The 26,280-nt window shown below is 52.9% G+C and overlaps 10 protein-coding genes across 10 annotated transcripts; 7 read left to right on the forward strand and 3 right to left on the reverse strand.

Moving 5' to 3' along the window:
* Positions 1-746: 746 nt before the first annotated feature.
* Positions 747-1,519, forward strand: NECHADRAFT_76770 (uncharacterized protein; the record flags this gene model as incomplete). The annotated part of the gene is made up of 2 exons (XM_003046139.1): positions 747-852; positions 963-1,519. The coding sequence occupies 2 exons, from the start codon at positions 747-749 to the stop codon at positions 1,517-1,519; spliced, it is 663 nt and encodes a 220-aa protein (XP_003046185.1).
* Positions 1,520-1,569: 50 nt separating this feature from the next.
* NECHADRAFT_58493 (uncharacterized protein) lies at positions 1,570-3,209 on the reverse strand. The gene is made up of 3 exons (XM_003046718.1): positions 3,121-3,209; positions 1,939-3,034; positions 1,570-1,890 (listed from the first exon to the last, which is right to left on the reverse strand). Exons 1-3 carry the CDS (start codon positions 3,155-3,157, stop codon positions 1,827-1,829), a joined length of 1,197 nt encoding a protein of 398 aa, XP_003046764.1. The 5' UTR covers positions 3,158-3,209; the 3' UTR covers positions 1,570-1,826.
* A 698-nt stretch (positions 3,210-3,907) lies between these two features.
* On the forward strand, positions 3,908-4,248 carry NECHADRAFT_34189 (uncharacterized protein; the record flags this gene model as incomplete). The annotated part of the gene is made up of 2 exons (XM_003046140.1): positions 3,908-4,042; positions 4,090-4,248. The coding sequence occupies 2 exons, from the start codon at positions 3,908-3,910 to the stop codon at positions 4,246-4,248; spliced, it is 294 nt and encodes a 97-aa protein (XP_003046186.1).
* Positions 4,249-4,503: 255 nt separating this feature from the next.
* NECHADRAFT_91279 (uncharacterized protein) lies at positions 4,504-6,195 on the reverse strand (the record flags this gene model as incomplete). Its single annotated transcript, XM_003046719.1, has 2 exons — positions 4,504-6,032; positions 6,078-6,195. The coding sequence occupies 2 exons, from the start codon at positions 6,193-6,195 to the stop codon at positions 4,504-4,506; spliced, it is 1,647 nt and encodes a 548-aa protein (XP_003046765.1).
* A 647-nt stretch (positions 6,196-6,842) lies between these two features.
* NECHADRAFT_73488 (uncharacterized protein) lies at positions 6,843-7,630 on the forward strand. The gene is made up of 2 exons (XM_003046141.1): positions 6,843-7,086; positions 7,133-7,630. The coding sequence occupies exons 1-2, from the start codon at positions 7,032-7,034 to the stop codon at positions 7,513-7,515; spliced, it is 438 nt and encodes a 145-aa protein (XP_003046187.1). The 5' UTR covers positions 6,843-7,031; the 3' UTR covers positions 7,516-7,630.
* Positions 7,631-10,662: 3,032 nt separating this feature from the next.
* Positions 10,663-12,154, forward strand: NECHADRAFT_58500 (uncharacterized protein). Its single transcript, XM_003046142.1, has 5 exons — positions 10,663-10,703; positions 10,752-10,843; positions 10,892-11,253; positions 11,297-11,306; positions 11,397-12,154. The coding sequence occupies exons 1-5, from the start codon at positions 10,697-10,699 to the stop codon at positions 12,090-12,092; spliced, it is 1,167 nt and encodes a 388-aa protein (XP_003046188.1). The 5' UTR covers positions 10,663-10,696; the 3' UTR covers positions 12,093-12,154.
* On the reverse strand, positions 12,131-13,583 carry NECHADRAFT_34345 (uncharacterized protein; the record flags this gene model as incomplete). Its single annotated transcript, XM_003046720.1, has 3 exons — positions 12,131-12,518; positions 12,561-13,302; positions 13,346-13,583. 3 exons carry the CDS (start codon positions 13,581-13,583, stop codon positions 12,131-12,133), a joined length of 1,368 nt encoding a protein of 455 aa, XP_003046766.1.
* A 945-nt stretch (positions 13,584-14,528) lies between these two features.
* NECHADRAFT_58502 (uncharacterized protein) lies at positions 14,529-15,481 on the forward strand. Its single transcript, XM_003046143.1, has 4 exons — positions 14,529-14,684; positions 14,738-14,753; positions 14,803-14,898; positions 14,942-15,481. Exons 1-4 carry the CDS (start codon positions 14,648-14,650, stop codon positions 15,240-15,242), a joined length of 450 nt encoding a protein of 149 aa, XP_003046189.1. The 5' UTR covers positions 14,529-14,647; the 3' UTR covers positions 15,243-15,481.
* A 1,721-nt stretch (positions 15,482-17,202) lies between these two features.
* Positions 17,203-21,267, forward strand: NECHADRAFT_66743 (uncharacterized protein; the record flags this gene model as incomplete). Its single annotated transcript, XM_003046144.1, has 2 exons — positions 17,203-18,106; positions 18,150-21,267. The coding sequence occupies 2 exons, from the start codon at positions 17,203-17,205 to the stop codon at positions 20,039-20,041; spliced, it is 2,796 nt and encodes a 931-aa protein (XP_003046190.1). The 3' UTR covers positions 20,042-21,267.
* Positions 21,268-21,471: 204 nt separating this feature from the next.
* Positions 21,472-26,123, forward strand: NECHADRAFT_76779 (uncharacterized protein; the record flags this gene model as incomplete). The annotated part of the gene is made up of 5 exons (XM_003046145.1): positions 21,472-21,516; positions 21,561-22,736; positions 22,803-22,865; positions 23,085-24,945; positions 25,099-26,123. 5 exons carry the CDS (start codon positions 21,472-21,474, stop codon positions 26,121-26,123), a joined length of 4,170 nt encoding a protein of 1,389 aa, XP_003046191.1.
* Between the last annotated feature and the right edge of the window lie 157 nt (positions 26,124-26,280).

Genomic DNA, 26,280 nt, shown 5'->3' on the forward strand with positions numbered 1-26,280 from the left:
AGGAGTAAGGGACGCCGAGTGCCAAACTGAAATGTCGACTAGTCCAAATACAAGCCAACAAATTTGTCCACCGCAGTTCTCGATCTCCGAACAGATGGTGCTCCTCGCTGGCCCTGACGTGCTGAGAGAGTTGGAAGAAGCAACGGCGAGCTTATTTGAACAATACGAAACGGACATCGCCAATGGGAGTGACACCGAGGTTTCCGCTGTGTTTTACCTAAATCGGATATACTCGAAACGCAGAGAATTTTGGTCGGCCAAACTCGAGGAGCTGGCGGCTGGCCAGTGGCAACTGTCAAGTTAGGCTGGGTATGACAGTGTCATAGTGAAATGCATATGGGATGGATCTGAGGTGCATGTGAGGTGAATTTAGTGACTGTTTGTTTGTCAATAGCTTTTTAGATGTTGACAGTGTGCTAACTGACGTTTGATCTCCAACGGGGCATATATAGGGCTTCCATCATCCTTTCTCAACTTGCTGATCATCACCACAGTTCTTCTTCGAAGCTTTCTATCTTTCTTCAATTTGACAGCTCAAGTACTCTGAAGTCAGTTCAGCGCATTCTTTGAAGCTCTTCTCTCACCTTTCCTCAATTCGAAACATCGCCATCACAGCTCTTGTTCTTCAGTGCTTCTTCTTCCGATCTTCCTTCTCCATGTCTTTTCTCTCGTGATTTCGAAACGGCAGTTCGATCATAGCCGTCAAAATTTCGATGCCTACAAAGAACGTCGATGAGGGCGGCAACATGACCTTTGATGACATCGTTTCTCCTAGAACCCTCTTCAACTCTATCCTCAACGACGAGATTGTGAAGGCTGCATACAAGCAGTGCAAGAGTCAGCCGGTCAAGTGTAAGTCGTCCAGTACGCCAGTATACCAACCGTTATATCTTCTTCGCATACATCCAGCCTTCCATCTGTCCCATCACCGTCTATTTATATTTAAGCTGACCAGCCGACAGGCGCCAACGAGATTCTTCCTCGACACCCCCTTTGGTACACCCGCCGGACTGGAATCCAGAACTTGTTTGCGGGCCTTAGACTCCCCAACGTCCAGACCAAGGACGACGGGTATGTCAAGCACTACACGAGCTCTACTAGAGAGAGAAATGGATCTCGATACACCCTAGAGTGGGCAGAGCAAAGGGGCAACCACATCATGGTGGTGAGCCGTCTGGAGACTCGACTCCCTCATCGCGAAGCCCCCAAGCGTAAAGCAGTCAACGCCGACTATGGTATGCGCCACGAAATCAGCCAGCGGATGAAGGAGGTCCAGCGTGGCATCCTCCGAGGAAAGCACCTCAATCGTGTCTTTTACGTCGTCGGGATCAAGGACACGCCGGAGGAGACTATCTGGTACCTCGCTCGAAGGGTTCTTCAGAGTATGAGGACCTTCAAGTCTCCTCTGACTCTGACGGAAAAGGCGCGAGAGCAGTGGAAGGTTGAGCAGGAGAAGTACGCCGAGAAGCAACAGTACAAGTGGAAGCATCTCACACCCGAGAGCAGCAAGAACCGATAGTTCATGACAGTTACGGCATTTGCATAAAGCATTACTACAATTCCACATGTGAGGGTTGATGATCAGGAGACATGGTGATTTCAGGGGTATAATCGGACGGCGATACAGATATCCCACTGACACCACTTAGAAGCATATCCAAATCCATTTTGAAGACGGCTATTCTCCAATGCAGCCATACATAAACAACCCCCAATATTGCACCGAGAAAGATAAGTGAAATCAAGCAAAGTAACCAACCATCCGTCGCTCGTTGGGTAGATTCAGTCAAGATCAATCCAAGCCGCAGGGTATATCATCAAGCACCTTACTCCTTCATCTTGACGTAGTTGCTCGGGAAGATGCCCGTTCTCGTACCAATCTGGCCAGTCCTGGAAAAGTCAGCAAGCACTTGGTAACTTGTATGAGTCAGTACATACCACCAGTCGTTGTCGCTGTCGGTTCGCTTCAGAATCGTAATGACATCGCCCTTCTTAAAGCCTAGGTCACCAGGCTGGTCCGCGTCAAAGTTGAACACGGCCACAGCCTCATTCTTCTTGAGCATTGCTTGCTTGGCGGCAAAGTTGGGCTTGGGAGCTACAGGTCGTCCAGGACCAGTCTTCTTCTCTGCGCCAACGGGGCTGTCTCGGTAAACGTAGTCGTCACTAGCTCCGCCGCGCGCGGCAAAGGTGTTTGATCGCGATGGAGCGCCGAATCCACTAGGTCGGTCGTATACGTCGTCCTGCCATGTGTTGGAGCGACTTGGCCTTCCAAAGCTGTCGTCTTGCGAACCCGCGCGGTTATGCTGTCCCTCACCGTATGCCGATCCCCGTTGGCCATTCCACACCACATCGTCGTGCTGGTTGTCGTATACGGGAACGTCGTTGTACATGGCGTCGCCGGTAGCGCCGACCCGCATACCGCTGAAGGCGCGCGAGTTGAGGATGTTCATGAGGGGCGCAGCTTGAGGCGGTGGTCGCACAGAGCCAGTGAGTAGTTGCTGGGCCGTGTAGCGGCTGCCGTACATCTTTTCGTTGGCATCGCGGCGCTCGATGATGGCGGATCCCTCGAGGGAGACACCGGCGAAGAGACCCTTGGTCTTGGAGTAACTAAAGATACCGGAGAAGCTCCTCAAGGACGCGGCACCGGCAGCCTCGGCGTTGCGACCGACAGGTCCGGCGGCCAGGGAGACATTACCACCCAGAGTCAGAGATCCAGCCTGGGCAAACGTCTTGACAGCCTCGGCGTCGTTGAGAATGAAGACAAAATCAGTCAACTCAAAGCCGATCTGACCGCCAACGCCGGCACCACCGGTCGCAATGGCAGTAGGAGCGCTCCAAGAGCCATCGGGAAGCCGGGCGACGACGAGGCCGCTACCGAAGCGACCGGAGCCGATGAAGCCGGCCTTGAGGACGGTGAGGATGGCGAGGCCCTGGGCGTTGGCGAGGATCGAAGGAGGAATGACCTTGTCGGGACCAAAGGCCTGGCGAGGGTTTATGAAGGAAGTAAGGATCTTGCCGCACTTTTTGCATTCCGCTGAAGAGAGCTAGGTGGTCAGCCATGTCTGGGCGCATTTGAAGGCTTTCATGATGCGTCATGACATGCGGATAGGACGGACTCACACGCCAGAGACGAGGGGAGGGGATTGTTGATGCCCATCTTGAGCGATCTGCTTTACTTGGTGCAGAAGCGAAGCTGTTCTTGTATGTCGCGCGCGGGTGATGTGATGCTGTCGAGTGCAAGTGTAGGAGGAGCCAAGAGCTCACGATGTACGGTACGAGGTGGGGTTCACGACGTCGTCACGGTTGCTGCGCCTCGACTCTTGGCGACGAGCTACCAGCGACAGACAGAGATATGTCGATATAAGCACAGAAACAATGTGAGCAATATAGATTGTATACAACTTGTCGTCATGAAAGAGGCGGACTTGGAGCTCGCCTGCGCATACGTAAGGGGAAGGGAAGCTCGAGTGTGGCGCAGCTCCGACACTCCGTTTACTGAATCTCAGTCTGGAGACTTGGAGCCACAGGCAAAAACCACATGTTCTATGGCTGCCCAACCACGCGGTTTTACTTGATGATGTGTACCCCTCCTCGGACTTTACAAGTGCTCTCCAGACCCGCATTTCAAAACCCATGTCTTTTTGGCGGGGAATTTTTACCCACCCGATGGTTCTCACCTTAAGTGTGGCGGTGCGCCTCTCCCCCGGGTACGTACCCGACGAACCGGGCGCGTGGCGGGTCCGGAGTGGGAATCGTCATGGCATCAACCCCTTTCAAACTTGGCTGGAGTTGACCTCGTCGAGAGGACACGACAGAAACCGACCGACGACTTGACGCATCACGAGCTTACTCTATAACCATCTCTCGATCGATCCCACTACATATACCACGAGAAAAACTCCCCATCATGTCCGAAGCTTACGAGCGAGAGCGCCAGAACAATGCGCGCCTGGACGAACTCTCAGCCAAGGTCTCTGCCCTGCGCGGCGTGACCGTCGACATCTACGACAATGCCCGCGCGCAGGACGTCATCGACAACACCGTGCGTCTCCTACTCTCGCCAGCGATTCTATCCACTAACCACCATAGTCCGATACCTTCTCCTCCATGACGACCCAGATGAAGGGCTCGGCCGGCCGCCTGACCCGCATGGCCGCCTCCGGCAACCGCGTCGCCATCCTTAAGCTGTCGGGCATCATAATCGCCGCCTTCGTGGTGCTGTACTACGGCGTGAAGCTGCTATTTTGAATCGGGCGCTGGCGTTACGAGTTATAATGGGCAGGCAGAATACAGGTCAACAAATTAGCGGGTATAGACCCTCGGAGCATCTTCAAGGACATGTTACACCGGGTGCTGAGCTTTCGGCGTGGGTTGGCGTTAACTGAATACATACATCACATTCACATCCATCCGTACAGTATTGATCATTCATCTTTTTTGCATCTACATACTCCTAACATGCAACGCCCAAACATGCCCAGACCGCCGCCTTTAAATGTCCACTCATCCCCAAACGTTGTTGAACAAGTCCTCGTCTCCTCCGAAACCGCTAGTAGGCTTCGATCCGCTAGTGGTAGAGGGTCCGGTGCTGCTAGTCCATCCTCCGAATTCCTCATCGGCAGATACCTTGGGTGCCGGGTTGAAGCCTCCACCCGCGCCGGGGATAATAGGTGTGTTGGCAAAGGCACCCCCCGAGTTTCCCCATCCGAAATCATTACCAGCAGGCTTTGGGGGTTCAGGGGCCTTGGCAGGGGCCGGTGCCGCCGGAGCTGCAGTGGACCATTCGTTTCCGCCCCAGACGTCGGCACCCGACATGCCTCCAAAAGCAGATGTAGTCGTTGTAGTAGTGGTGGCAGGAGCAGGAGCAGGCGCAGGAGGGCTCTGAGGAGAGGATAGATTAAAGACAGAGCTGGTAGCGGCGGGAGCGGCGGGTTTAGGTGGAGGAGGAGAAGAAACAGGGGCAGATAGGTCAAAGAGATCGCCCATGGCAGATTGAGCAGGCTGGGCGGGAGCGGGAGCAGCAGCAGAAGCTGGTGCTGGAGAGGAGAAGCCACCAAAGTTGGAAAAGTTGGATGGCTGCTTCTGATGCGTTGAAGCAGCCGGCTGAGAAGGCTTGCTGTCAAAGAAACCGCCTCCTCCAAGACCACCAAAGGCATTGTTGCTAGATGTGTTGCGGCTGGCACTGCCAAGACTAGCAAACGGATCGGGAGCCGCGGGTTTGGGTTGGTTGGAGATGCTGAGGCTGCTAAAGGCATCGTTGAAGCCGCCGACTGAGCCTTGAGGGTGATGGGCCATGGTGGGAGAAGCCATGCCGCCAAAGCCGCCCTGCTGCTGCGGTTGAGGCTGAGCCTGTGGTCGAGGTGCCGTGGCATAAAGAGACAGAATCGATTGCTTCAGATCGGGACGAGATTGGCCAGGGGCAGTGCCTGTTGTGCTCGCTGGTCTTGGAGGAGCTGCCGGCTCACCAAAGAAGTCGAGTCCCAGTAAAGAATCCTTAGTGCTTGTGGTTCTCGGAGGAGCTGGATCAGCCTTGGGAGGGATCTTGGAAACGGGTGCAGCACTGCTCGATCGCACAGGAACAGGATCTCCGCCGATAAGATCCCCCTGAGGCGGAGGAGGGACGGCCTTGGGGGCTTGTGACTGACCCAACGAGGCCTTCCGGATCGACTCCTTGCGCTCTATAACCTGCTTCTCCTTGACTATGCTCAGAGGCACATCGTCGTCTCCATCGACATCCAGCGTCGAGGGGTCCGGCATCGGGCCTTCCATGACCCAGCGCTTGAGCTCGTACTTTGTGCGGATAAAGTTCTCGATCTTGGCTTCGGAGGGGGCGTGGCCGGATGCCAGCTTGGCCTCCCAGTACTTGTTGGCGCGGGCATTTCCCCAACTGAGGATGCTCTGGAGTTGCTCGTCGGTCCAGGAATCGAGGTCGACCGACTTGACTCTGCTGATGTGAGTGCCCATACCGCGATGGATGCCCGAGCAGCGGATGCAGATGAAGACGCCGAGGTTCCAACTAGCCCATCGGGGGTCTAAAAGGTCAGAATTTCGTCACAGACAGGCATCGAGAGACTTACGCTTGTTTCTCTTGCAATCGGCGCAGACCTTATTCGGCTCCAACTTGAGGAGGCTCTTGATGGTAGCTTGGTTTTGCGCCGCCCGCTCAGCGGCGGGGTTCGGGGCTCTCCTAGACATTGCGGGCGATTCGTGTGCGCAAGAGTAAAAGTGTCGCCGTCGAGGGCAGTCAAAGAATGGGGGCGCTCCTTGCGAGTGCTTGGAGGTGTTGAAAGTGGCAACCTAGAAAGTGATGATCGATGGATGATGGCGGCCTGGAGGTAGGGAGGTGCCAAGGTGGTCAGTGTACAGCGGTTTAGCTGCCCAGCGTTAGTGGCAGCCCAGGACAGTAATTAGTACCCCTGTGTGCACCGCCACAGTTGCAGCAGTGGTTGGGATTGCTGAGGACAAGGTTGATGATAAAGGTTGGTGATTGCAGGCATTGATTCATTGATGAATACGCATGTGAATAGATGCATTTTTCTTTCAGTTTCCCAACGGAACTTTGAGACGGATGATCCGGCTCAGCCACACTTTAATATCACTTTAACATTAATATCCATGCATTCCTGACAGATCATTCCCATCAGTTCGGGATTTGGAATTCTCTGGGCTGAGCCGTTACAGCTAACGATACGCATGGCTAGTGGCTGTGCTGCGCCGAGTCAATTACCTATGATGCAACTATTCCTCGATTCCACACAATGATTTGTCACGTCGCTGCGGGTAAGACATCAATACGCTGTAAAACGCTACCCTCGACCATGAGCTTCACCTGAAGAAGATATAAGAGTTCATCATCACCATTGCCAATGCGCTTCTCATTCTTATCCACACTCATCTATTCATTCTCCAACATTGCTAGGAGACCTACACGCATACCTCATATTCCATCTCGTCCAGTTCCCCTCCGTTCCATGTCTGGTATTTCATTTCTGAGTGCTCTGTTTGGCTCAAGCTCTTCCAAATCCTCCGACATGTCGTATCCCGATAAACGCAGCAACGACGAGTGGCGGGCCGTCCTCAACAAAGGTACTTGACCTCTCAGTCCGCTTCACTACTGTACTAACAAAGACAGAACAATTCCGCATCCTCCGTGAAAAGGGCACCGAAGCTCCTGGCTCGGGCACCTACGACAAGCATTACCCCGAGCAGGGCGTCTACAGCTGCGCCGGCTGCAACGCTCCGCTGTACAAGGCCAGCCACAAGTTCAGCTCCGGATGCGGGTGGCCCGCCTACTTTGACAGCATCCCCGGGGCCGTCGTCCGCCACGAGGACCGCACCTTTGGCATGGCACGCACCGAGATTGTTTGTGCCAATTGCGGTGGCCATCTCGGACATGTGTTCAAGGGCGAGGGTTACGACACGCCCACTGATGAGCGTCACTGCGTCAACAGCATCAGCTTGAGCTTTTCGCCTGACGACAAGCCTGTGGAGAAGCCGGCAGAGAACAAGATTTAAGTCATTAACAGTGGAGTTGCAATGGAGTTGACGGCGAGTGACAGCGGAGCATGAGAACGGGGTGTAAAGGAGTAGAAATTAAGAGTTGATAGTATTAATCAAGGCTGCATATATCCATCCCAGCTCAGTCAAAGATCTCGGGGAAGTATACCCACTCTTTGTCTTGCTCATCCCAGTGTTTAAACTGCAGCTTCTCTGGGTCCCATGTCCAATAGTCATCAGTCTCATCCTCAAAATACTCAATGTCAGGAGGAGTCAAGGCCTCTCCTGAGATGAAGGCATCTTCGATGGAAGGGTTGATGGTCCTGGGACGGCTGTCGCTAATAGACAAGGACTTGAGTCCGTCCTGTAAGCTTTCCAGTTTATATTCCCCAGTGCTCTGCTCGTAATTGTCAACGTATTGTCCCTTGTCGGGCTTAGGGTCAGTGTTTGACCCGGCATCTTCCTTTTTGTCCTCTGTCTTCTCTGGTGTCTGCCTCGGTCGACACTCTCCAGGTGGATGCTTTCTCTGGCTCCTCACCCAACTCATCCGGAGAGATCCCTTCGACTGTCTCCTTCGACACCGATTCTTCTCAGGGCTTGATGCAAGCAACCGGCCTGGAAACAAAGCCTTGAAAAGTTAGTTGAATCCAGTCACCATCGAGAACACCTACCTTGACCGCCACATAACAAGGCGAGTCCGCAGCCGACTTTCTCGTTAGACATTGCATCTCCGAAGATCGGGGCAAGTTGGGGGCCAAAGAGCCAATAATACCGGGTCGACAGAATTTGTCCATCGAGGAGCATTGCCCTGTATTTACAGACCCAAAGTGTTCGAGAAAGTCCATTTGTGGCAAGCTGGACTTGACACCGAGACTGGGTAAATGATGCGACTGGAGATGATATAAAGTATAGTGAAGCTCTATCAAGACAGCAGAAGTAGGGAACACAACGGCATATTTCAAGGTAGTACGAAGAAAAGATTCTCGGCATCTGCGGACGATGAGGCTCAAGAAAGACGATAGAGGTTGACGTGGACAATCGCGAGCCTCATTCTAGAGGGGTTCGCTTGAGAGCCTACGCCCGAGATATGAGGCTCTCGACGCATTTTCCCGCAGTCCAAGGCATATTGGTTGCCTTGCCTAGGCGATAAGGCAACGTGGCTGTGGATTGCATCAAACAGTGGAATTGTGAGTGATTTGATGCCCAAAGTGCACATTCTCCGAATCACCATCAAGCGCACCTCGGCGAGAGCACAGCCTACTATCGGACCATACGGGCTGTGTGATTCAAGTACCGAAACCGATCTATTTCTCGTTTAAGCATGATTTTGGTGTGTGTTAAATGGCCAATCGACAATCTGCCTTGTGCCGCTGGAGAAGCGGTCTGGACTGACTCCAGGACTTTGACTGGATAATAAAAAGAAGTGCACATTCGGTGCGGAGCTGTTGCCTTGGTATGGATGGATAACATCAAAGACAATGAGAATCATGTCACAACATAAAGCCCACCGAACATCTCGTAGACACTTTCAAATTCAAATTCATAAATCGAGCAATGCCCGCACTTGATTAAAAAAATCTGGAGAATTTTACGTTTCCCGCCTCGCCATCTCGACCGCAGCGTTTGAAAACCTTTAAAAGTGTACGACTTCCGCTGCCTAATCTCACCCAACCCAGAAGTTCGCAATGAGGTTGTCCGCTGTCCGGCAACGGAACCCAAACCGCCCCAATAGACACCATCGACGCCAGGCGTTAGCTGTCCTCGATCAGATCTTTGACCAAGGGGCGAGGTCTCCTAGAAGTAGGAGAGCCTCGTCCATCGGCTCGATGAACGGTCCGTTGGAAGATATTACAAGGCTATGCAACGAGTTGGAAGCCTCCAGAAGCGCTCGATCACAGAGACGTGTTCCAGAGCTAGAGATTCTCAGTCCAGATGTCACCATGATGGACTTTCCCTCTCCGATGCCAAGTGAATCGCCATCTCCAACGTCGCCAACATCGCCACTCTTTTCAACTCCTCAACCGGCCCCATCCCGTGTCAAAGACGGAGACATGATACGCATCACGCTCAAGATTCACAGAGCCAATGTGCCATGCATCGCCAAATGTTGTCCCAGGGAAAAAACCAGCGCCGTTGATGAGGATTTTGTCAACAATTGGAGGGTTGCTTTTAGGCCCACTCCCACGATGAGATTAGAAACACGAGGGAGCAATTTCTGGTGCACTCTCGACGTGGTTGATGTGGAAAAGGTCGGAAGCACCAAGAGAACATTAAATTTGCCCATCCGCAAGTTTTCAGATCGACGATTCAGCGTCACCTTGGGTGTTGAAGCACTCACTTCGCTTGGTCTGATTAAGAACACAGGCAAGTTTTCATCCCATGTCATTCTCGGCAGACGCTAACCCGTGCCGCTGCAGGTCCGAGATCATCTACCCCAGACCCAGGCCATGCCTCGGTCGACAACAGCCTGTTGCTTCATCCTGGCTGGTCTAGGGGTTTTACACCTTCATCGCCGACATCGCCGGAGCCGCAAAGACCGCCATTACATCTGAATATTCCATCGTCGGTTCCAACGATCAGGGTAAATCCTCCTCTACTGGAATTACCTGGTGGTTCGACCTCGGCAGACGACTCTGGTTCCAACTCGGACATGTACTCAATAGTGTCATTCAACGATGGATCACGGAGTCCAGCACCTTCAGAGTGGGCATGGAGCGAGTGTTAAGGTTAATGATTTGCAGTTTGGAACGCAGTATGATTTGGCTTGGCTTGGTTGGAGTTGGTTGTTTTGTTATCTTGATATCCACGGATCCCTTTGCGTTCGTTCAGGCCCAATCGAAACTCGGTTCTTTTCCATTTCCTTGTGAATCTGGGTAATACCACGTGCTCCTCGTGGATTGCTTAGAATGCCACATCTTGACCGCTGACAATCAGCTTCTGTCCTTGTGACGCAACTCTCCAGAACCATCTTGGGGTCTTCCCCGCCGAAAGCTGGGGGATCTGGCATGTGAAAGGCGCTAAAATGTGGCGCTAGAACCGCCAAGCCTGGGGCGACGAGATGCCTCGGTCGGCGGGTCTTGACTCGACCTGTTGCGACTCTGACCTTGACAACATCCGAGGTCCCGAGACCATCTTGTATATTAATCAGTCGTCGCTCTTGATTCTTGAACTCGTCACTTTAAACTCCTAGTAAATCAAAATGGGTGGTATGTTGTGATCCCAGTTCTGGCAGTATCCTCGCTGACGCGCAACAGCTATCGATCGAATCTCTCAAATTGGCGGCCAGATCTCTGGTAACCCGACCGCCGGCGGTCGCGACAAGATCCTGGAGAAGCACCCTGATGATGTATGTTCTTGAGTCGCATCGCATAGTTTACAGATTCTAACAAATCAGATTGTCGTCACTGCCGCCTGTCGAAGCGCATTCACAAAGGGTGGCAAGGGAGGCTTCAAGGACACCCAGGCTGCTGACCTCATCACTGGCGTCCTCAAGGCCATCCTCGACCGTTCCAAGATCAACCCCGCCCTCGTCGAGGATCTATGCGTCGGTACCGTTCTGGCTCCCGGCGGCGGTGCCACCGAGATGCGCGCTGCTAGTCTGGCTGCTGGCTTCCCCGAGTCCATCGCCGTTCGATCCCTCAACCGACAGTGCTCCTCCGGTCTGCAAGCCACCGTCGATGTGGCCAACCAGATCAAGACTGGCATGATTGATATTGGCATTGGAGCTGGTGTTGAGAGCATGTCGCTGCAATACGGGTAAGTTGCTTGACTATTGACACCAACACTGCTAACGGTTTAGACCTGGCGCCGTTACCGAATTCTCAGAGCTTCTCGAGAGCCACCCCGAGGCTGCCAACTGCAAGGTCCCCATGGGTGTCTTGTCAGAGCAGATGGCCAAGGACCTGGGCATTACTCGCGCTGCCCAAGACGCTTTCGCTGCCTCTTCATACCAAAAAGCAGTCAAGGCTCAAAAGGCTGGTCTGTTTGATGAGGAGATTGCCCCTCTCAAGGTCAAGGTTGAGGACAAGGAGGGTAACATCAAGGAGATTACCGTCTCCAGGGATGATGGTGTCCGAGATGGCATCACTGCCGAGTCTCTGGGCAAGATTCGACCCGCCTTTGCCAAGGATGGTTCTATCCACGCTGGCAACGCCAGTCAGATCTCGGACGGTGCTGCCGCTGTCCTTCTCATGAAGCGTTCCACCGCTGAGAAGCTTGGACAGAAGATCCTCGGCAAGTACGTCTGCGCCTCGGTCGTCGGCGTCAAGCCCCTCCTGATGGGCCAGGGCCCCTGGAAGGCCATCCCCAAGGCTCTCGAGCAGGCCGGCATCTCCAAGGATGACGTTGATATCTGGGAGATCAACGAGGCCTTTGCCAGCCAGTGCCTGTGGTGCGCCAACGAGCTTGGCATTCCTCAGGAGAAGATCAACCCCAAGGGAGGTGCCATTGCATTCGGCCACCCCCTGGGATGCACCGGTGCCCGACAAGTCTCTACTCTGCTGTATGAGCTGAAGCGGACGGGCCAGAGGGTTGGTGCGACGTCCATGTGTGTGGGAACTGGTATGGGAATGGCTGCTATCTGGGTGGCTGAGTAGTGTACGATACCTATGTATATCTAGCTTTGAAATTCATGTCAAAATCCTTTTATAACCGTTCCAATGTGCTTTTCGTTTGCAACCTCGACCAAGTGCATGCCCACGACGAGATCCATGAGTCCAAGGCCAACACTCTTGTAGATTACCGTCCCGTCTCGCAGCCACCGCACGAGATGGTCCTCATTCTTCCCCTTTTCTTTATCCAAAGAGCTGTTGGAACCTTTTCGGAAGTGAAATATGGATCCAGACTTGCGAGGGTCTGAGCTGACTGAACTAGGACTAGATGGAGCATCGCTTCCAAAGACTGTGGAAATGGAAGACCTGCCATGGTCGAACCTATCATCCGAGGCAAGTGATGTCTGGCTGCTGATGGGGTCGTCGGATTCTTCTAGGGCTTGACGATGAAGCATGACAAGTTCTCCAAGCCTGAATGTGTTAGAATGGTTATGAATTCGAGGGATGACTTACTCGACCAGCTGATTAGGCCCGATTTTAGCTGCAATGATCTCACCCGCTTCCTTGAGGACACCTTTGATGTTGTCGACTACAATCACACCACCTTCAGGTGCGTGCTTGTGATAGTGTCGGTGAGGTTTATCATACTGCTTGACGGCCAGTTGAAGAAGATCATCGGGCAATTCCCTCATCTCAGGCGTATAACTTCCAACAGCAATAATCAGCCGTCCCTTTTTCCGCCCTTCGTGAGATGTCAGAATGGATGCATCAAATAGGTCCTCTTGTGATGAAGTGCAGCAGTAGATGACATCCGCATCCCGCATCTGCTCCTTCAGGAGGCGATTGTACTCGTGAAACGCGGGGATCAAGAGTCCAAACTTGACGTCGGTCCAACCCTCCCTTTCCTTGATCTCAGGTGGGATGCTGGCGAATTTCTTCAAGAGACTAGTTGCATTTTCAGACCATCGACGGTTGATGATGTGAACGTGCTTGATGGTGTGACCTCGCATCATGAGGGCCAATCTGATATGCCAGTATGCCTGTAGACCGCTTCCAAATACAGTCAGGGTCTTGACATGGCCACGACGGGCCAGTAGACAAGTTGATGCGAGAGCTGTGCGGAAAGCAGTGAGGGCACTGGCATGAACGATGCCTAGTGGTGATCCATCTGGTCTAAACAAGTTGACAACTCCCGTAGGAGTAATAGGTTTAGAATCAGCCTCCTGAGAAGCTTCTGCGGTGGTCAAGGAGATGACTGGACCCAGTCAACATAGTTCAACACTGAGGAATAAACCCACCTTTACAGCCCATGCCACATGGAGCGCAAGAGGGCATATACAGCGTCCTGGCTTGAGTTTCAGGATGAGTAGTCGAGATACGATTCGGTTGCTGGTAAGCGGCCTCGAGAGCTGGAACGCCAGTCGAGAATTCGTGGAGTGATGAAGCCAGAACGTGGCGAAACTCTTCAAGCTCATCCACGGTGAGGCCCTCCAGGATGGAATTGACCTGGTCGTCGGAAAGAATGGTATAAGTCATCTTGCAGAGTGACCTCGAGCACCTTCAGACTAAGACTATGTTCCAAGCTTAAGCACTAACGGCTTCGCTTCGTCGGTGATGGGTGGTGTTGAAGATGATGTAATGGGCACATCGTCGCGGGGATACGGAATCTCCACTTGAGCACATGGGTGCGATATCGCTTATGCTGCGCATCTTGAACTCGATAGGGCTGGAGGGCATACAGAGATGCTGAATCGCATGGATATGATCATATAGATGGTAGATTGATAATACTACAAATATAAGTGTAATTCTTTACCTGTAACCTAGATTACTTGGCGGTTGTTAGGTCACGCAGTCACATGCCGATCCGTGGAGCTGACTGTCTCAAATGCATGATTGGAATTGCTTCAGACAAAGGCAGCAACATTAACCACAGCAGTGCCACCTTTGATGGGCCACAATCGAATGCCAAGCATCTCGAGACCCTCGTGTAGGGTATCTTCTTGGCTCGTCAGCTTGAGGCTTGGCCCAGTGCCGCGATGCCGCGTAATTCTCTACGTACATCACACTTTTTGAAGAACTGGCTGCCTTGGAATACGGCAAAATACGACGAATTCTATCCGAATAAGAGATTCAATCAAAGATGAGATTCGATTCCTATAAATCCAGGGTCGCGACAGTGATTAACCGTCATCACTACTGTCTCAACAACCTCGCCGACAGGGCCTCAACCCGGCAAGTCCCCTACAAGTCCCCTACAGTCAACGCCCGCTAGGCCAATCAGAGCCCTCCCGCCGCCGCCAGCAACGGGTGGTCGCCCCGTAACCTCCACTTGCTTCTATTGACAGCCAAGCCTGCGCCGCCTCAAAATTGGAGCAGCAGCAGCTCCTTGCGAAAAGGCTACGTGCATCTTTACATCAACCTACATCTTGCAACATCACATCACCACACACGTCGCAACGCTCGCTTCACCCGCCCACGCACGAATACTCGATCGGATTCGCTCTATCGATACATCGGATTGTTTCCTCCTCGACAGCGCCCTTTATCGTGCGCACTACCCTCTACATCCCCGAATACGAGCGACGTAAGCCGTCAAGATGACGCTCAAGGAGGAGTTTCAGACGCGCAACTTTAGTATGTGGCTCTATCATGATGCTCGAGACACGCAGATGCTAACCTGAGTGCAGGCATTTATGGACAATGGTATGCTTGATGCCGCGACGATCTACACCGAACGACACTGACAATCCAGGATTGGCATCTTGTCCATGATCATCTGCTTGGCAGTGGGAATCGCCAACATCTTTTCATTCAACCCCGTCCGCATCATCTTTTGCGCACTCGCAATGTACGTCGACCGGTCCTTTACGCAATCATAACTAACATCTCAGTGCGTCGGCATTCGTCATCCTATTCATCGAGGTTCCCCTGCTCCTCCGAATCTGCCCAACCTCGGGCAAGTTTGACGAAGTTATCCGCAAGATCTCGACCAACTACATGCGCGCCGGAGCCTACGGTGTCATGTCCACGCTGCAGTTTGTCAGCAACGTTTCTGGCGCCAGCAGTCTGATTGCCGCCGCCGTCTTTTTGCTGATCGCTGCCCTCTGCTATCTCCTTGCCGGCATCAAGGGCCAGGCCTTTGTCGGCAGCAAGACCCTCGGAGGCGCCGGTGTTGCGCAGATGATTGTGTAATGCTGCTCCAGACCGAACGCGACGGCAACGATCGAGGGAGACGAGACTGCGGCAATGTATCCGCGTGGTTATGGGTGATGGTACTCAATGATTTACGGTTACTCCGGTGACCTGTATACCCGGCTGGAATTCGGCGTCTGGGATGAGGAACGGTTACGCTTGTAGTGTTTTGAGGGTTGGTGCTTGTTCGAGTTTAGATGTAAATTGATTCACGTTCATGGAATGCAAAAGCAGACGTTACTAGAGCTTGACTGAGCTAGAGTGCTCAGCAGTTGTACAACAGACCGATTGACACATTTGATAGACCAATTCCTCGGTCACATGCTGCAGCTTGCCCAAATAGTCAATGGCGGCGTTAAGCTATTCGGACAAAGGACAGCTATCGGATAGTAACTCGTGATGTGCAGAACTCGCAAGCCTGCCACTAGAGGTTAGGTTGATGCTATTGAAAGTGGGGAAGCGGCAGCATCGAGACAGCTCCAGACGGGACTCGGTGCAAGGAGGTTACCGGCCTGGCCTGGTCGTGGCGTTGCCAACCTGCAGGCTGCTCTTGATGGAAGAGGGGTGAAGCTGAGCATGGAATGTCGATTACATTTTGCTATTACGATTATCTCTACAGGGTAACGACCCGGGCCGGTCTACCCCTCGGTCAACTGCCTCGGTCAACAGGAGCTTTGGTGGATGGCGTCATGATGGGACTCGAGATGGATGTCTGGCATCACGGTGAGGGCGGGCAGCGGGATGGGATATGATTCGACTGGAGAATTTGAAAGCGTCAGGGGAACAGAGTTTTTTTGCGAGGCACGGCCAGCAACCGGTCGAGGTGGTGTACAGGTTTATGGGTCCGGAATGGTTCGAGGGGAGTCACAATCCGAATCTCAATGCTTGTGCTTGTAGGTACTTTCAGCTTCCAGCAGAAAGCCTGCCGGTCAGACGACAACCGTTCCGTTCACCGCATCGTCCAGTAGGACGCCGTCGAGTAAGCGTCATTCCCTCAAACTCCCATGGACGAGCATCATTCGAGCTAGTTGCGCGGCTTCGATCGGTGGGGATACCTGCAGGACTCCGCCCATGATGGACATGGACATCCGGGATGCACTGTATGATGGAGGTGATGTACTGTCGGTCGTCTGGAAGTACAGGGACAGGGAATTGCTTGTCAAAACGCTTCAGGTTTGAAGACTTTTTTTGCTTGATCAAGACCGTTTCCGTTGATTCATGCGGGGTGACACACTGTATGGTCTCAGTTGTTGGGATTCAAGGAAAGACATTCTAGACTGAAAACAACGTGATAACAACGAAAGCAGCCAGTTCGTAATGAGCAGACACCAAGAATACAATTGAAATCGGCAAAGCATTTGGCAAAAAGGTTCTATCCCAACATCAACGCTCACAGTGCGATTATCATGACCCTACTTGGCGCCATTCATCCCTGTTTTCACCCTTTCTAGTGACGACAACCAAGGTCACCAGCTTAGTGGCACAAGTCGTCACCTGGACGTTCAGCTTCTGTTGAGAGACCAGGATATAAGTAATTGGCCAGGAACGTGTTGGATTTCGTGTTTCTTTGTCCATTGAACCCCTTCCCTTATCCTACAGTCTACCCCAGGATCCATACTTCACCCTCACCTCACCTCCACTTCAATCGGTAAGTCCTCACCTGCGGTGTGCGGGCGCATGCAAGTGGGCGCTGCACCATGTTCCGTTCCTGTCCTGTCATGGTCCCTATCTTTATAGCGCCGTGAACCGTGGATCCGATGACCACGATAAGCTCGCGGCCAAGCCAGTGGAACTGAATGGCTGAAGCTCAAATACCCGTCTTTCCCTGGTGTCCTGTGAATTGGTTTTCCTGACTCAATTGACTCCCCCAGTGAACCTTGTGCTGATTGCCCAGCTCTGACCCATCAGTCAGCTCAGCTTATACCGCCCACCTCGCTCGCTTGAGCTTCTTCACATCGACATGACTGCTGCAGCCATGCAAACACCCGCCATCCCGCCCCGTCCTGTCAAGGACAAGGACGATTTATCACCTCCCAAGATTCCTCCCCGTCCTAGCAAGCGTTTCGACCGCTCGATATCCCCCAACCCCGACCGCTTCGCCCCGTCACCGTTCAACGAGGGTATCCCCCAAAAGAGCCCCAAGACTCTCCGCTTCAGCCCCAACGACAATGCCCAGGAGCAGGACCCCATTGACCGCTCCGGCAGCGTCCCAATGCCCTCCATCGGTCAGGAGGGTCTCGAATACAGCTCTATCGCCAACGAGCTCAAGGCTGAAGAGGAGGAGACTGGAGAGAAGCCCCAAGCTGCTGCACCTGAACAAACTCGCACTGTTGCCAAAGACCTGAAGCTTCATGCCCCCAAGCCGTCGCTTCCTGCCCACAGCGCCAAGCAGCGCGTCCAGGCCGTCACCCGCACCGACTCTGACAAGGCCGCCTCTTTCGGCATTGGCCGTCCCACCTCTCGCGACGGTGTCAAGAAGAAGGCCAGCACAAGCTTTTCGGCCAGCGAAGGCCGACCCGAGATTGAGGATGAGCAGGGCATCCCCGAGATTGGCCAGCGCGTTCCTATGAACCCACATCTCGGTGATGTCCAGGCTCCTTCGCCCGCTCCTGGTTCTGATGAGTCCAAGAAGCACCACCACCGCAAGCACAGCTCTCGTGGTGGACCTCCTGGCAGCTACGGTCTTCATGGCCACGGAGTTGCGCCCCAGGACAAGCTGGAAAAGGATTACTACGACAAGCATCCTGATGCGCTGAAGAGGGAGCACAAAACACCTCTGCATGATCGCCAGAACGACTATGCCCTCAGCAGTAACGATCTGAACAAGCTCGTCAGGGACACGCGGAGTCGTGGATCCGGCCTCGGTAAGTTTGATACTGCTTGGCAAAACTTGACTAACAACTTCAGCCTCCGAGTATAAATCTACTCCCACCGAGGAGGTCGGCTTCCAGGCCAGTGAAGAGTATGCTTCTCGTCTGTCTCCTCGTCCCGCTTCTGTAGCCGCCGACAAGATTCAGCCTCTCTCGTTCAAGTCGGAGATTACTGGTCCCGACGGTGAGAGCACTGTTCATGTTGACGACCCCAAGCATCCTGAATATCGCTCCTATGGTGATGAGGAACCTGCTGCCGATGATGAGGATCACGAGTACACTGCGCCTATTCTCGCTCCCGATGAAGTTGAGAAGGAGGGCAACTTCCACCAGCAGCCTGCCGTCCACCCCCCTCCTGAACGTCGAGGTAGCGCCGGTGAGTTGGAGGAACCCACCAGCCGACCCTTGAGTCGATCAAGTAGGCCCAAGAGCCGACCTACCAGCATCTACAAGAACAACGATCAAGAGTTTGTTCCTTCTCCTCTGGATGATGTCAAGGAGTACGAACCTCTTTTCCCCGAGGAAGCCAAGGAGTCAGAAAAGCCAGCACCTGAGAAGCCGTCTGAAAAGGCCCGGCATTTCTTCCCCAGCAAGGACGTCTGGGAGGATGCTCCAAGCAGTGTGCATTATACCGCCGAGGTCTCAACACCAGACGAGCAACCCGAGGCACAGAAGTTCGTGGACCGACCCAAGACGCCTGCTCACATCTTTGCTCAGAAGCAAGAGGAGCTTGCAGAACAAGAGAGTGCTACCGACATTCCCAAGGCCGAGGAAAAGCCTATTTGGACGGAATCAAAAGAGTCCGACTCTTTCCTCAGCGCCAAGAAGAGACCTTCTGCCGGTCGGCGATTCCCTAGCCGAGACGTATGGGAAGATGTTCCAGAGAGTCAGCTGTACGAGGCTACTGTCTCTGAAACGCCAGAGGAAAAGCCCGAGATCCTAGAGGAGAAGCCTGAGATCCCAGAGGAAAAGCCCGAGGTCACAGAGGAAAAGAAGCCCGAGATTCCAACCCGCCCCAAAAAGACAGAGGACCGCCCGGCTGTTCCTGATCGACCCAAGCCCAAGAAGACCCCGAGCGACGAAGGAAAGCCAAAGCCACCTGTATCCGACAAGCCAAAGCCTCAGATTCCTCCTCGTCCGGATGTCAAGTCAAAGCCCCCAGTGCCTAGCAGACCCGTCGGCAACAAGATTGCTGCTCTGCAGGCAGGTTTCATGAGCGACCTGAACAAGCGTCTTGCAATTGGACCTCAAGCTCCCAAGAAAGAAGAGACGAAACCTCAGGAGGACGTCACCGAGGAGAAGGAAAAAGCCCCGCTTTCGGATGCCCGGAAGGGCCGCGCTCGGGGTCCACAACGGCGAGCTCCGGCCCGAAGCCCCGCTGCGCCGGTCAAATCTACGGGGCCGTCCTTGACATTTTCAATTCCCCAGACACTTTGGTCAATTGACCCAGAGGGTTCTCTGTCTGTGTCTGGAGATTCTCTGGTGCCCGAGACGCCCGAGGTTGAGCCCGAGGTTAAGCCTGAGGTTAAGCTAGAAGTTGAGCCAGAGATACAACCAGAGGTCAAATCGGAGGAGGCTCAGCCAGAGGTCAGGGCTCCAGAGCCTGTAGAACAGCCTGCAGAGGTCGAACCTGAAGTGGTTCAGGCTGAGACTGAGACCGCAAAGCCAGAGCCTGCACCGGAGGTTGAGGTTGAGTCTGCAGAGCCTGTTCCTCAAGAACCCGCCGTGGAACCTCAGCCTGCAGCTGAATCCAAGGAGCCTGAACCTCAACCCGAAGCACCCAAAGAGATCAAGCCTGAAGAGAACAAGCCTGCGGAGGAAAAGACACTCGTCGCCAACACGGCTGGTGAGAGTATCCTAGAAACGACGGTCGAAAAGAAGGATGGTGCAGTTGACCCAGTTGAGGTCACTGATCAAGTGAAGCAGTAATAGAGGACGCCAGACCCGTACAATACATTCATTTATGGAGTAATCCAATGACTGGTAATATACATAGCAAGTACAATACAAATCGTTACCTACGTGCCCACTTATCTTCATCGACGCCTCTTCTCTCCCTCTCGACAAGCTTGTCAAACTCTTGTTGAGCTTGTTCCTTAGGTAGGGACTTTTCCTCGTCGGCGTTGCTGAACGAATAGCTGTCGCTAGAATTTGAAGAGTTTCCCCAACTCTGTGACTCTGATTTCTGTGCCCAACCACGAGGTTCCTGTTGAGTCTGAGGCTGCTGAGACTGTTGTCGAATGCGATCCCATGCTGACCCAGAGACGGAGCTGGTGGGCTGATTTCGAGCGGAGGAGGCGACGGGCGAAGCATCATCGTCATCGAGGACATCCCAATCATGATCATCAGACTGACTCTGCTGTGTCTGCTGTGTAGGGACTTGTGTTCTGTTCCAGGGAGTGTTGTAGCGAGGCTGCTCTGAGCGATCGGTTTCTTCGTTGCCCCACGAACCCTCCTCCTTCGGTGTCTTCTTGAAAGGCACCCTTGCTGAAGTAGGATTGGCCATGACCTGCTCGACTCGCTTGCTGGCATCCTTGGTGAACTGCTCCAGCCTTGAATCCTGCGCCATGGCGCTCTCAACTCGGATAAAGTTGACAGTGCGGAAGATGGGCTCAACCATGAGCATCGTGACGGCAGCGTATGCCGTGAAGCGTAGCGTGTGCCATGTGAATCGTGGGTATCGACCGTGGATCTTTTTGTTGGTAAAGATGCTCGTCGCCTCGTTGGGGTTGAATCGACCGCCTAGCTTGGGCTTGTAAAATGGGAATTGCCAGGTGTTGCGGCCTCGGTAGGTCATGTATGCGGCGAGTCCGACGGTGATGTACTTGGCGGCGGCATTGTTGTGGATGTTGTTGAGGGTGTACTCGGCGATTGCTTTAACCTCTTGGTCCTCTAGCTCACGGCCGAGAGTAGATGCAAATCCGGAGACTCTAGAGGTTGCAACGAGGAGGTTCCAATCGCGCTTGTACCCGATGAGCGAGACGTAGAAGGGAGGGGAGTATTCATGGAACAGTCGGTTGATCTGGTCTTGCACCCTCGGTTGGTACTGGTCGCGCTGAGCTAGAGCTTGTTGGCGCCATTCCTCCATCGAGTGCTTGTAAGCCTCGCGGGTCGGGCCACTGGGAGCATTCATGGTTGCTCAATTGACGAAATCAATTGAAACGTGAAGTTGAACCGGATATCGGATGACGACTCGATGAATGGTGACGCAGGTGGGGGATGGACCTGCAGCTTTATCGATAAGGCACGTGATCTGGCATTCAAGCAAGCGCGTATCGCGACGCGCTTCAACCATTAAACATAGCGCGTCTCCCTTTAGCATCCCACCTCAATTGCTGGGATGTTCAAGTTTTGCAGTCATGCCTCTGCAAAAGTCGTATTCTGATCAAGTCGGCCGGATTAAGGTATGGTGATAAGTATGTTTATGTGCTCCGCTAACAGTTTGAAGCGCTCGCCATGGCAACGATCGAGAAGCAACCCTGTTCAGACACCAAAACCACGAGCACCAGTATCCGAGGTTACCAAGAACAAGCTCAACAAGTTTCAATATCATCCGAAACCCGAAGACGAGGAAACCAAGGAATCTGCACCCCAAGTGCAAGAAACGCCCGCTACTCACCTGACCTGGAGAGATCTGCTTGGACCTACAGGTACCGAAGATGAGAACACTTCGCCAAACGACCGACTGCTCTGGGATAGCAGGCCTGACAGTCTCTACCTTTCCGCCTTGTCTCCCATGATGTCGAGGAAGGGACGAAAACGTGCTAGAAGTTCATCTCCAGTCTCGTCACCTGCCCCTGAAAAGACCCCTTCCGTCAACGTCAAGAAATTGGCACAAGCCTTGAAGTCACCACACGCAGATCCGACGCTGGAGCTTTGGGATCGATACTCTTTAAACTCGGAAAACGCTCCTGGACTCACCAATCCCACATTAGCACAGCTGATGGTGTCTTCATCACCAAGACCAAAACCGAACGAAGCCAACCTACGACGAGCAATAAGTTGTGGCCTGAACTGGCCAAAAAGGAGAAGAGTCGAGAGATCGACATCAGGAAGTCTCAACAGTGAGAAGGAGATGGAGGCCAAGTCTTCTCTGGTGACTGCTCTGCTCGATACGGTGACTAGTAGCATCAACGGGAACGATCAGTCTCCTTCTCCAAAAAAGAGGCGGATATGTGCCACTAGTACTGGCTCTCCGCGACCCAAAGCACCGGCTTCTGATTACGGCGATGATGATTTTGACGACTTTGACGACGATACCATAATGCAGCTCGAAGCAAGCATCAACGCGACCCAGCTGGATCACCAGGAAGAGCCTGAGCTTCCACCCCAACCATTGGAGACAGTGAAACAGGACGAACCAGAGGACGAAATGGCAGATGAACCAGAGAATACACCGGCGGACAAGCTTGACGAGTTTGACGACTTGGACGATGACATCTTTGACGACGCCGAAGACCTCCTCACGTCAGTGGAACAGGCCCAAACTGCTACCCCCGTGGAACACCAAAATGCTACCCCCGTGGACCCCGACCCAGATGACGAGTTTGGTGACCCCTTTGGTGGTGACTTTGACTTTGAGGCCGTGGAACTCGCAGCAACCCAAGCAGTTAACTGCCCGGACGTACGTCGAAGAACCTAGGAGGACCGCACATGCTAAGAACTGTAGAGACGGAAAAAGACAATTCAGCGATATCTGGTGATGAATGTGTTGGAAGGAGAATACACGGAAGGGCATGCCCGACCGGAAAAGGTGAGTTTTGCCGTCAATTGTGGGATGTAGCTGACCCTTTAGATCCTTCTTATCCAAGCAGACAACTCCAAGGAGATGAGGACTCTTCATCTCAGGGGTTCGTGGTATGACACGCCAGCTCATCCGCAGGCTTACGTCCACGTTATTGGCAACTTTACACCAAGAGGGCAATGCATCATTGATGATGCCCACAACCTCCTTATACTACACCCTGATCAGCTTATATCGGCAACCGTGGTGGCTGACTCTTTTGGTTGCATGCGTCGTGCTGTGCTTCAAGACCGAGTCAAAGCCACAAGTCCCCCAACGCCGCCTCTTATCTATGGAACCATGCTTCACGAGATATTTCAAGAAGCACTCCTCGCCAACAAGTGGGATCTTCCATTCTTGTGCTCGGTTATTGATCGGATTACGGACAAGCATGTCGAGGATCTCTACACCATCAAAGTCGGTCTGGTATCGGCCAGAGAGCATCTCCAGTCAAAGATGAACGAGCTGAGTTACTGGGCTGGCGCTTTTGTATCCTCTCAGCCAACAGAGGATGCTGTCATTGAGGATCGAAACGGAAAAAAGGCCAACATGGCCGTCACCAAGTTGCTAGACGTCGAAGAGCACGTCTGGTCACCAATGTACGGGCTCAAAGGCAACATTGATGCGACAGTCGAAGTTGCAATGCAAGACGGTAAGGATTTCAAGACTCTGACCGTCCCATTTGAGGTCAAGACTGGCAAACACGCAAACAGCAACCACATGGCACAAACTGCCCTTTATACACTTTTACTATCAGACCGGTACGACATTGAGATTGCCTATGGTATTCTTTACTACATGGAAACCTCGAAAACGATGCGCATCCCTGCTATCCGACATGAACTTCGACACATGATTATGCAACGCAACCAGCTAGCATGCTACGTCCGAGAGAGAAGCGTTCAATTACCCCCGATGCTCAGGAGCAAGCACATGTGTGGAAAGTGCTATGCCAAGACATCATGTTTCATCTATCACCGACTAGCAGACGATGGCGATGGGGAGTCCAGCGGGATGAATGAAAAGTTTGATGAACTAGTCAAGCATCTCACTCCGGACCACAAGGAATTCTTTGTCAAGTGGGAGAATCTTCTCACCAAAGAGGAAAAGGAGAGCCAGAAAACAAAACGAGAACTCTGGACAATGACAAGCGCTGAGCGAGAAAAGAAGTCGCGGTGCTTTGGCGATGTCATTATTGAAGAGGGCTCAGCGTCTGTTGATACAGTCAACCCAAAGATTAACCGCTTCCACTACACCTTTATCAAGCAAAACCATCCCGCAGATTTCTCATTTCTCGAATCGGAGCTGTCAGTTGGAGAGCCAATTGTGGTTTCTGACGAAGAGGGACACTTTGCGCTGGCCATTGGCTACGTCACGGCAGTCAAGAGACGAAGGATCAGTGTGGCGGTTGATCGAAGACTACACAATGCACGAATTCGACAACCAGGTTTCGACGAGAACGATAACCAGACCTTTGCTAGTATCATGGAGGTTGCCCACGAGGGTGCTACCCAGGATGAGACCCATGGCAAGATCAAGGAGCCACCAATCCGATACCGACTGGACCAAGATGAGTTTAGCAACGGAATGGCGACTGTCCGGAACAACCTGGTTCAGATGATGGCCGACGATGTCTTTGGGTCGAGACAGATCCGACGGCTTATTGTTGACCTCCAACCCCCACGATTCAAGAGTGTCCCAACTCAGTATACTATATCGGACCGAGACAGCCTCAACGTTGACCAACACCGGGCCATCGAAAAGGTCATGAGTGCTCAAGACTATGCTCTCGTTCTGGGAATGCCGGGAACTGGCAAGACGACAACCATTGCCCACATCATCCGCGCTCTGACATCTCAGGGGAAGAGTGTGCTCCTCACTTCGCACACTCACACAGCTGTCGACAACATTCTCCTCAAGCTCAAAGGAGAAAATATACCTATCCTCCGCCTTGGAGCCCCTGCCAAGGTCCATCCCGAAGTCCAAGAGTTTGCCATTCTCGCAGGGCAGCCTATGAAGACGTTTGACGAAATCAAGGATGCCTGGCATGGTACGCCAATTGTCGGGACGACGTGTCTCGGCATTAACCATCCCATCTTTCATGAGCGTACTTTTGACTATTGCATCGTGGACGAGGCATCTCAAATCACACTGCCAATCTGTGCTGGGCCTATCCGGATGGCTCGCACTTTTGTCCTCGTAGGTGACCACAATCAGCTTCCTCCAGTCGTGAGAAACGAGGAAGCACGCGAAGGAGGCCTCGACGTCAGTTTGTTCAAGCTTCTCTCAGACACCCATCCGCAGTCGGTTGTCAACCTGGAACACCAGTACCGCATGTGTGAGGATATCATGACTCTCAGCAACACTCTCATCTACAATGGCAAGCTCCGATGCGGCACGGAGAAGCTACGCAAAAGAAAGCTCAACATTCCCCATATGGACGCTCTTAGGCAGAGACACTACGATGCATCGACCTTTCACGCCGCCACTCCTCGATCGTTTTGCGCTGCACCAGGTCGATGCTGGCTATACGACCTCCTTGAGAGCGAAGCTCGCGTGCGTTTCATCAATACCGACACTATTCTGCCCCAGGTCCGCGAGGAGGCTCAGGGCAAGCGTATCGTCAACTCGGCTGAAGTCCGCATCGTTTCTCAACTAGTCGACAGTCTTTTGACAGTAGGAGTTCCGGAGACCGAGATCGGTGTCATGACGCATTACCGAGCGCAGCTATTCCTACTCAAAGAAAAGCTCAAAGGGTATGCCGGAGTCGAGATGCACACGACAGACCGTTTCCAGGGACGAGACAAGGAGGTTATCGTCTTGAGTCTGGTGCGAAGCAACGACGCCTGCAATATTGGCGACCTGTTGAAGGATTGGAGGAGAATCAACGTCGCCTTTACCCGCGCAAAAACGAAGCTCCTCGTGATTGGAAGCAAGATGACACTCAAAGGCAGCGGCAGCGAAAACATGCTCAGCAGATTCATCTCGCTGATGGAGGATCGAAACTGGATTTATGACATGCCCCCTGACGGACTCGAGAATCACTATTTTGAGGACATGGGCACACAACTTACGACACACAGCCCGCAAAAGAAGACGCCCAGGAAGGGCAAGGAGAATCGGAGGCCTTCACCCAGAAAGGCCAGGATTAGCGACAAGGCGTTATTAAAGGGGAAACTGATTACGAGGGATATCTTGAATGAAATGACCAACGGCGCATATAGTTAGGGGATGAGCAAACATCAAACATTGGATTAGGTTCCGACGAGGCCGGAGTTCTAGGTGCTTTGAAAACTCCTGCTGTTAACATGAATCAATCAACTAAGAGAACAATCACGTCCTCTTTTCCTAGTACATATGTCTAACATGTGAATTTAATAGTTGT

The sequence above is a fragment of the Fusarium vanettenii genome (assembly GCF_000151355.1).
Source record: "Fusarium vanettenii 77-13-4 chromosome 2 genomic scaffold NECHAsca_18_chr2_1_0, whole genome shotgun sequence".
NCBI classification, from domain to species: Eukaryota; Fungi; Ascomycota; class Sordariomycetes; order Hypocreales; family Nectriaceae; genus Fusarium; species Fusarium vanettenii.

Bases quoted from the DNA above. Each gene is read 5' to 3' on its own strand.
- NECHADRAFT_58500 (XM_003046142.1), top strand. The intron at 10,844-10,891 runs GTATGTTCTTGA...CTAACAAATCAG, and splicing joins TGGAGAAGCACCCTGATGAT to ATTGTCGTCACTGCCGCCTG.
- NECHADRAFT_58493 (XM_003046718.1), bottom strand. From the start codon at position 3,157: ATGGGCATCAACAATCCCCTCCCCTCGTCTCTGGCGT. The intron at 3,035-3,120 runs GTGAGTCCGTCC...AGCTCTCTTCAG, and splicing joins CCTCCCCTCGTCTCTGGCGT to CGGAATGCAAAAAGTGCGGC. The intron at 1,891-1,938 runs GTATGTACTGAC...TGACTTTTCCAG, and splicing joins GACAGCGACAACGACTGGTG to GACTGGCCAGATTGGTACGA.
- NECHADRAFT_58502 (XM_003046143.1), top strand. From the start codon at position 14,648: ATGACGCTCAAGGAGGAGTTTCAGACGCGCAACTTTA. The intron at 14,899-14,941 runs GTACGTCGACCG...CTAACATCTCAG, and splicing joins ATCTTTTGCGCACTCGCAAT to TGCGTCGGCATTCGTCATCC.
- NECHADRAFT_73488 (XM_003046141.1), top strand. From the start codon at position 7,032: ATGTCGTATCCCGATAAACGCAGCAACGACGAGTGGCGGGCCGTCCTC. The intron at 7,087-7,132 runs GTACTTGACCTC...TAACAAAGACAG, and splicing joins GCGGGCCGTCCTCAACAAAG to AACAATTCCGCATCCTCCGT.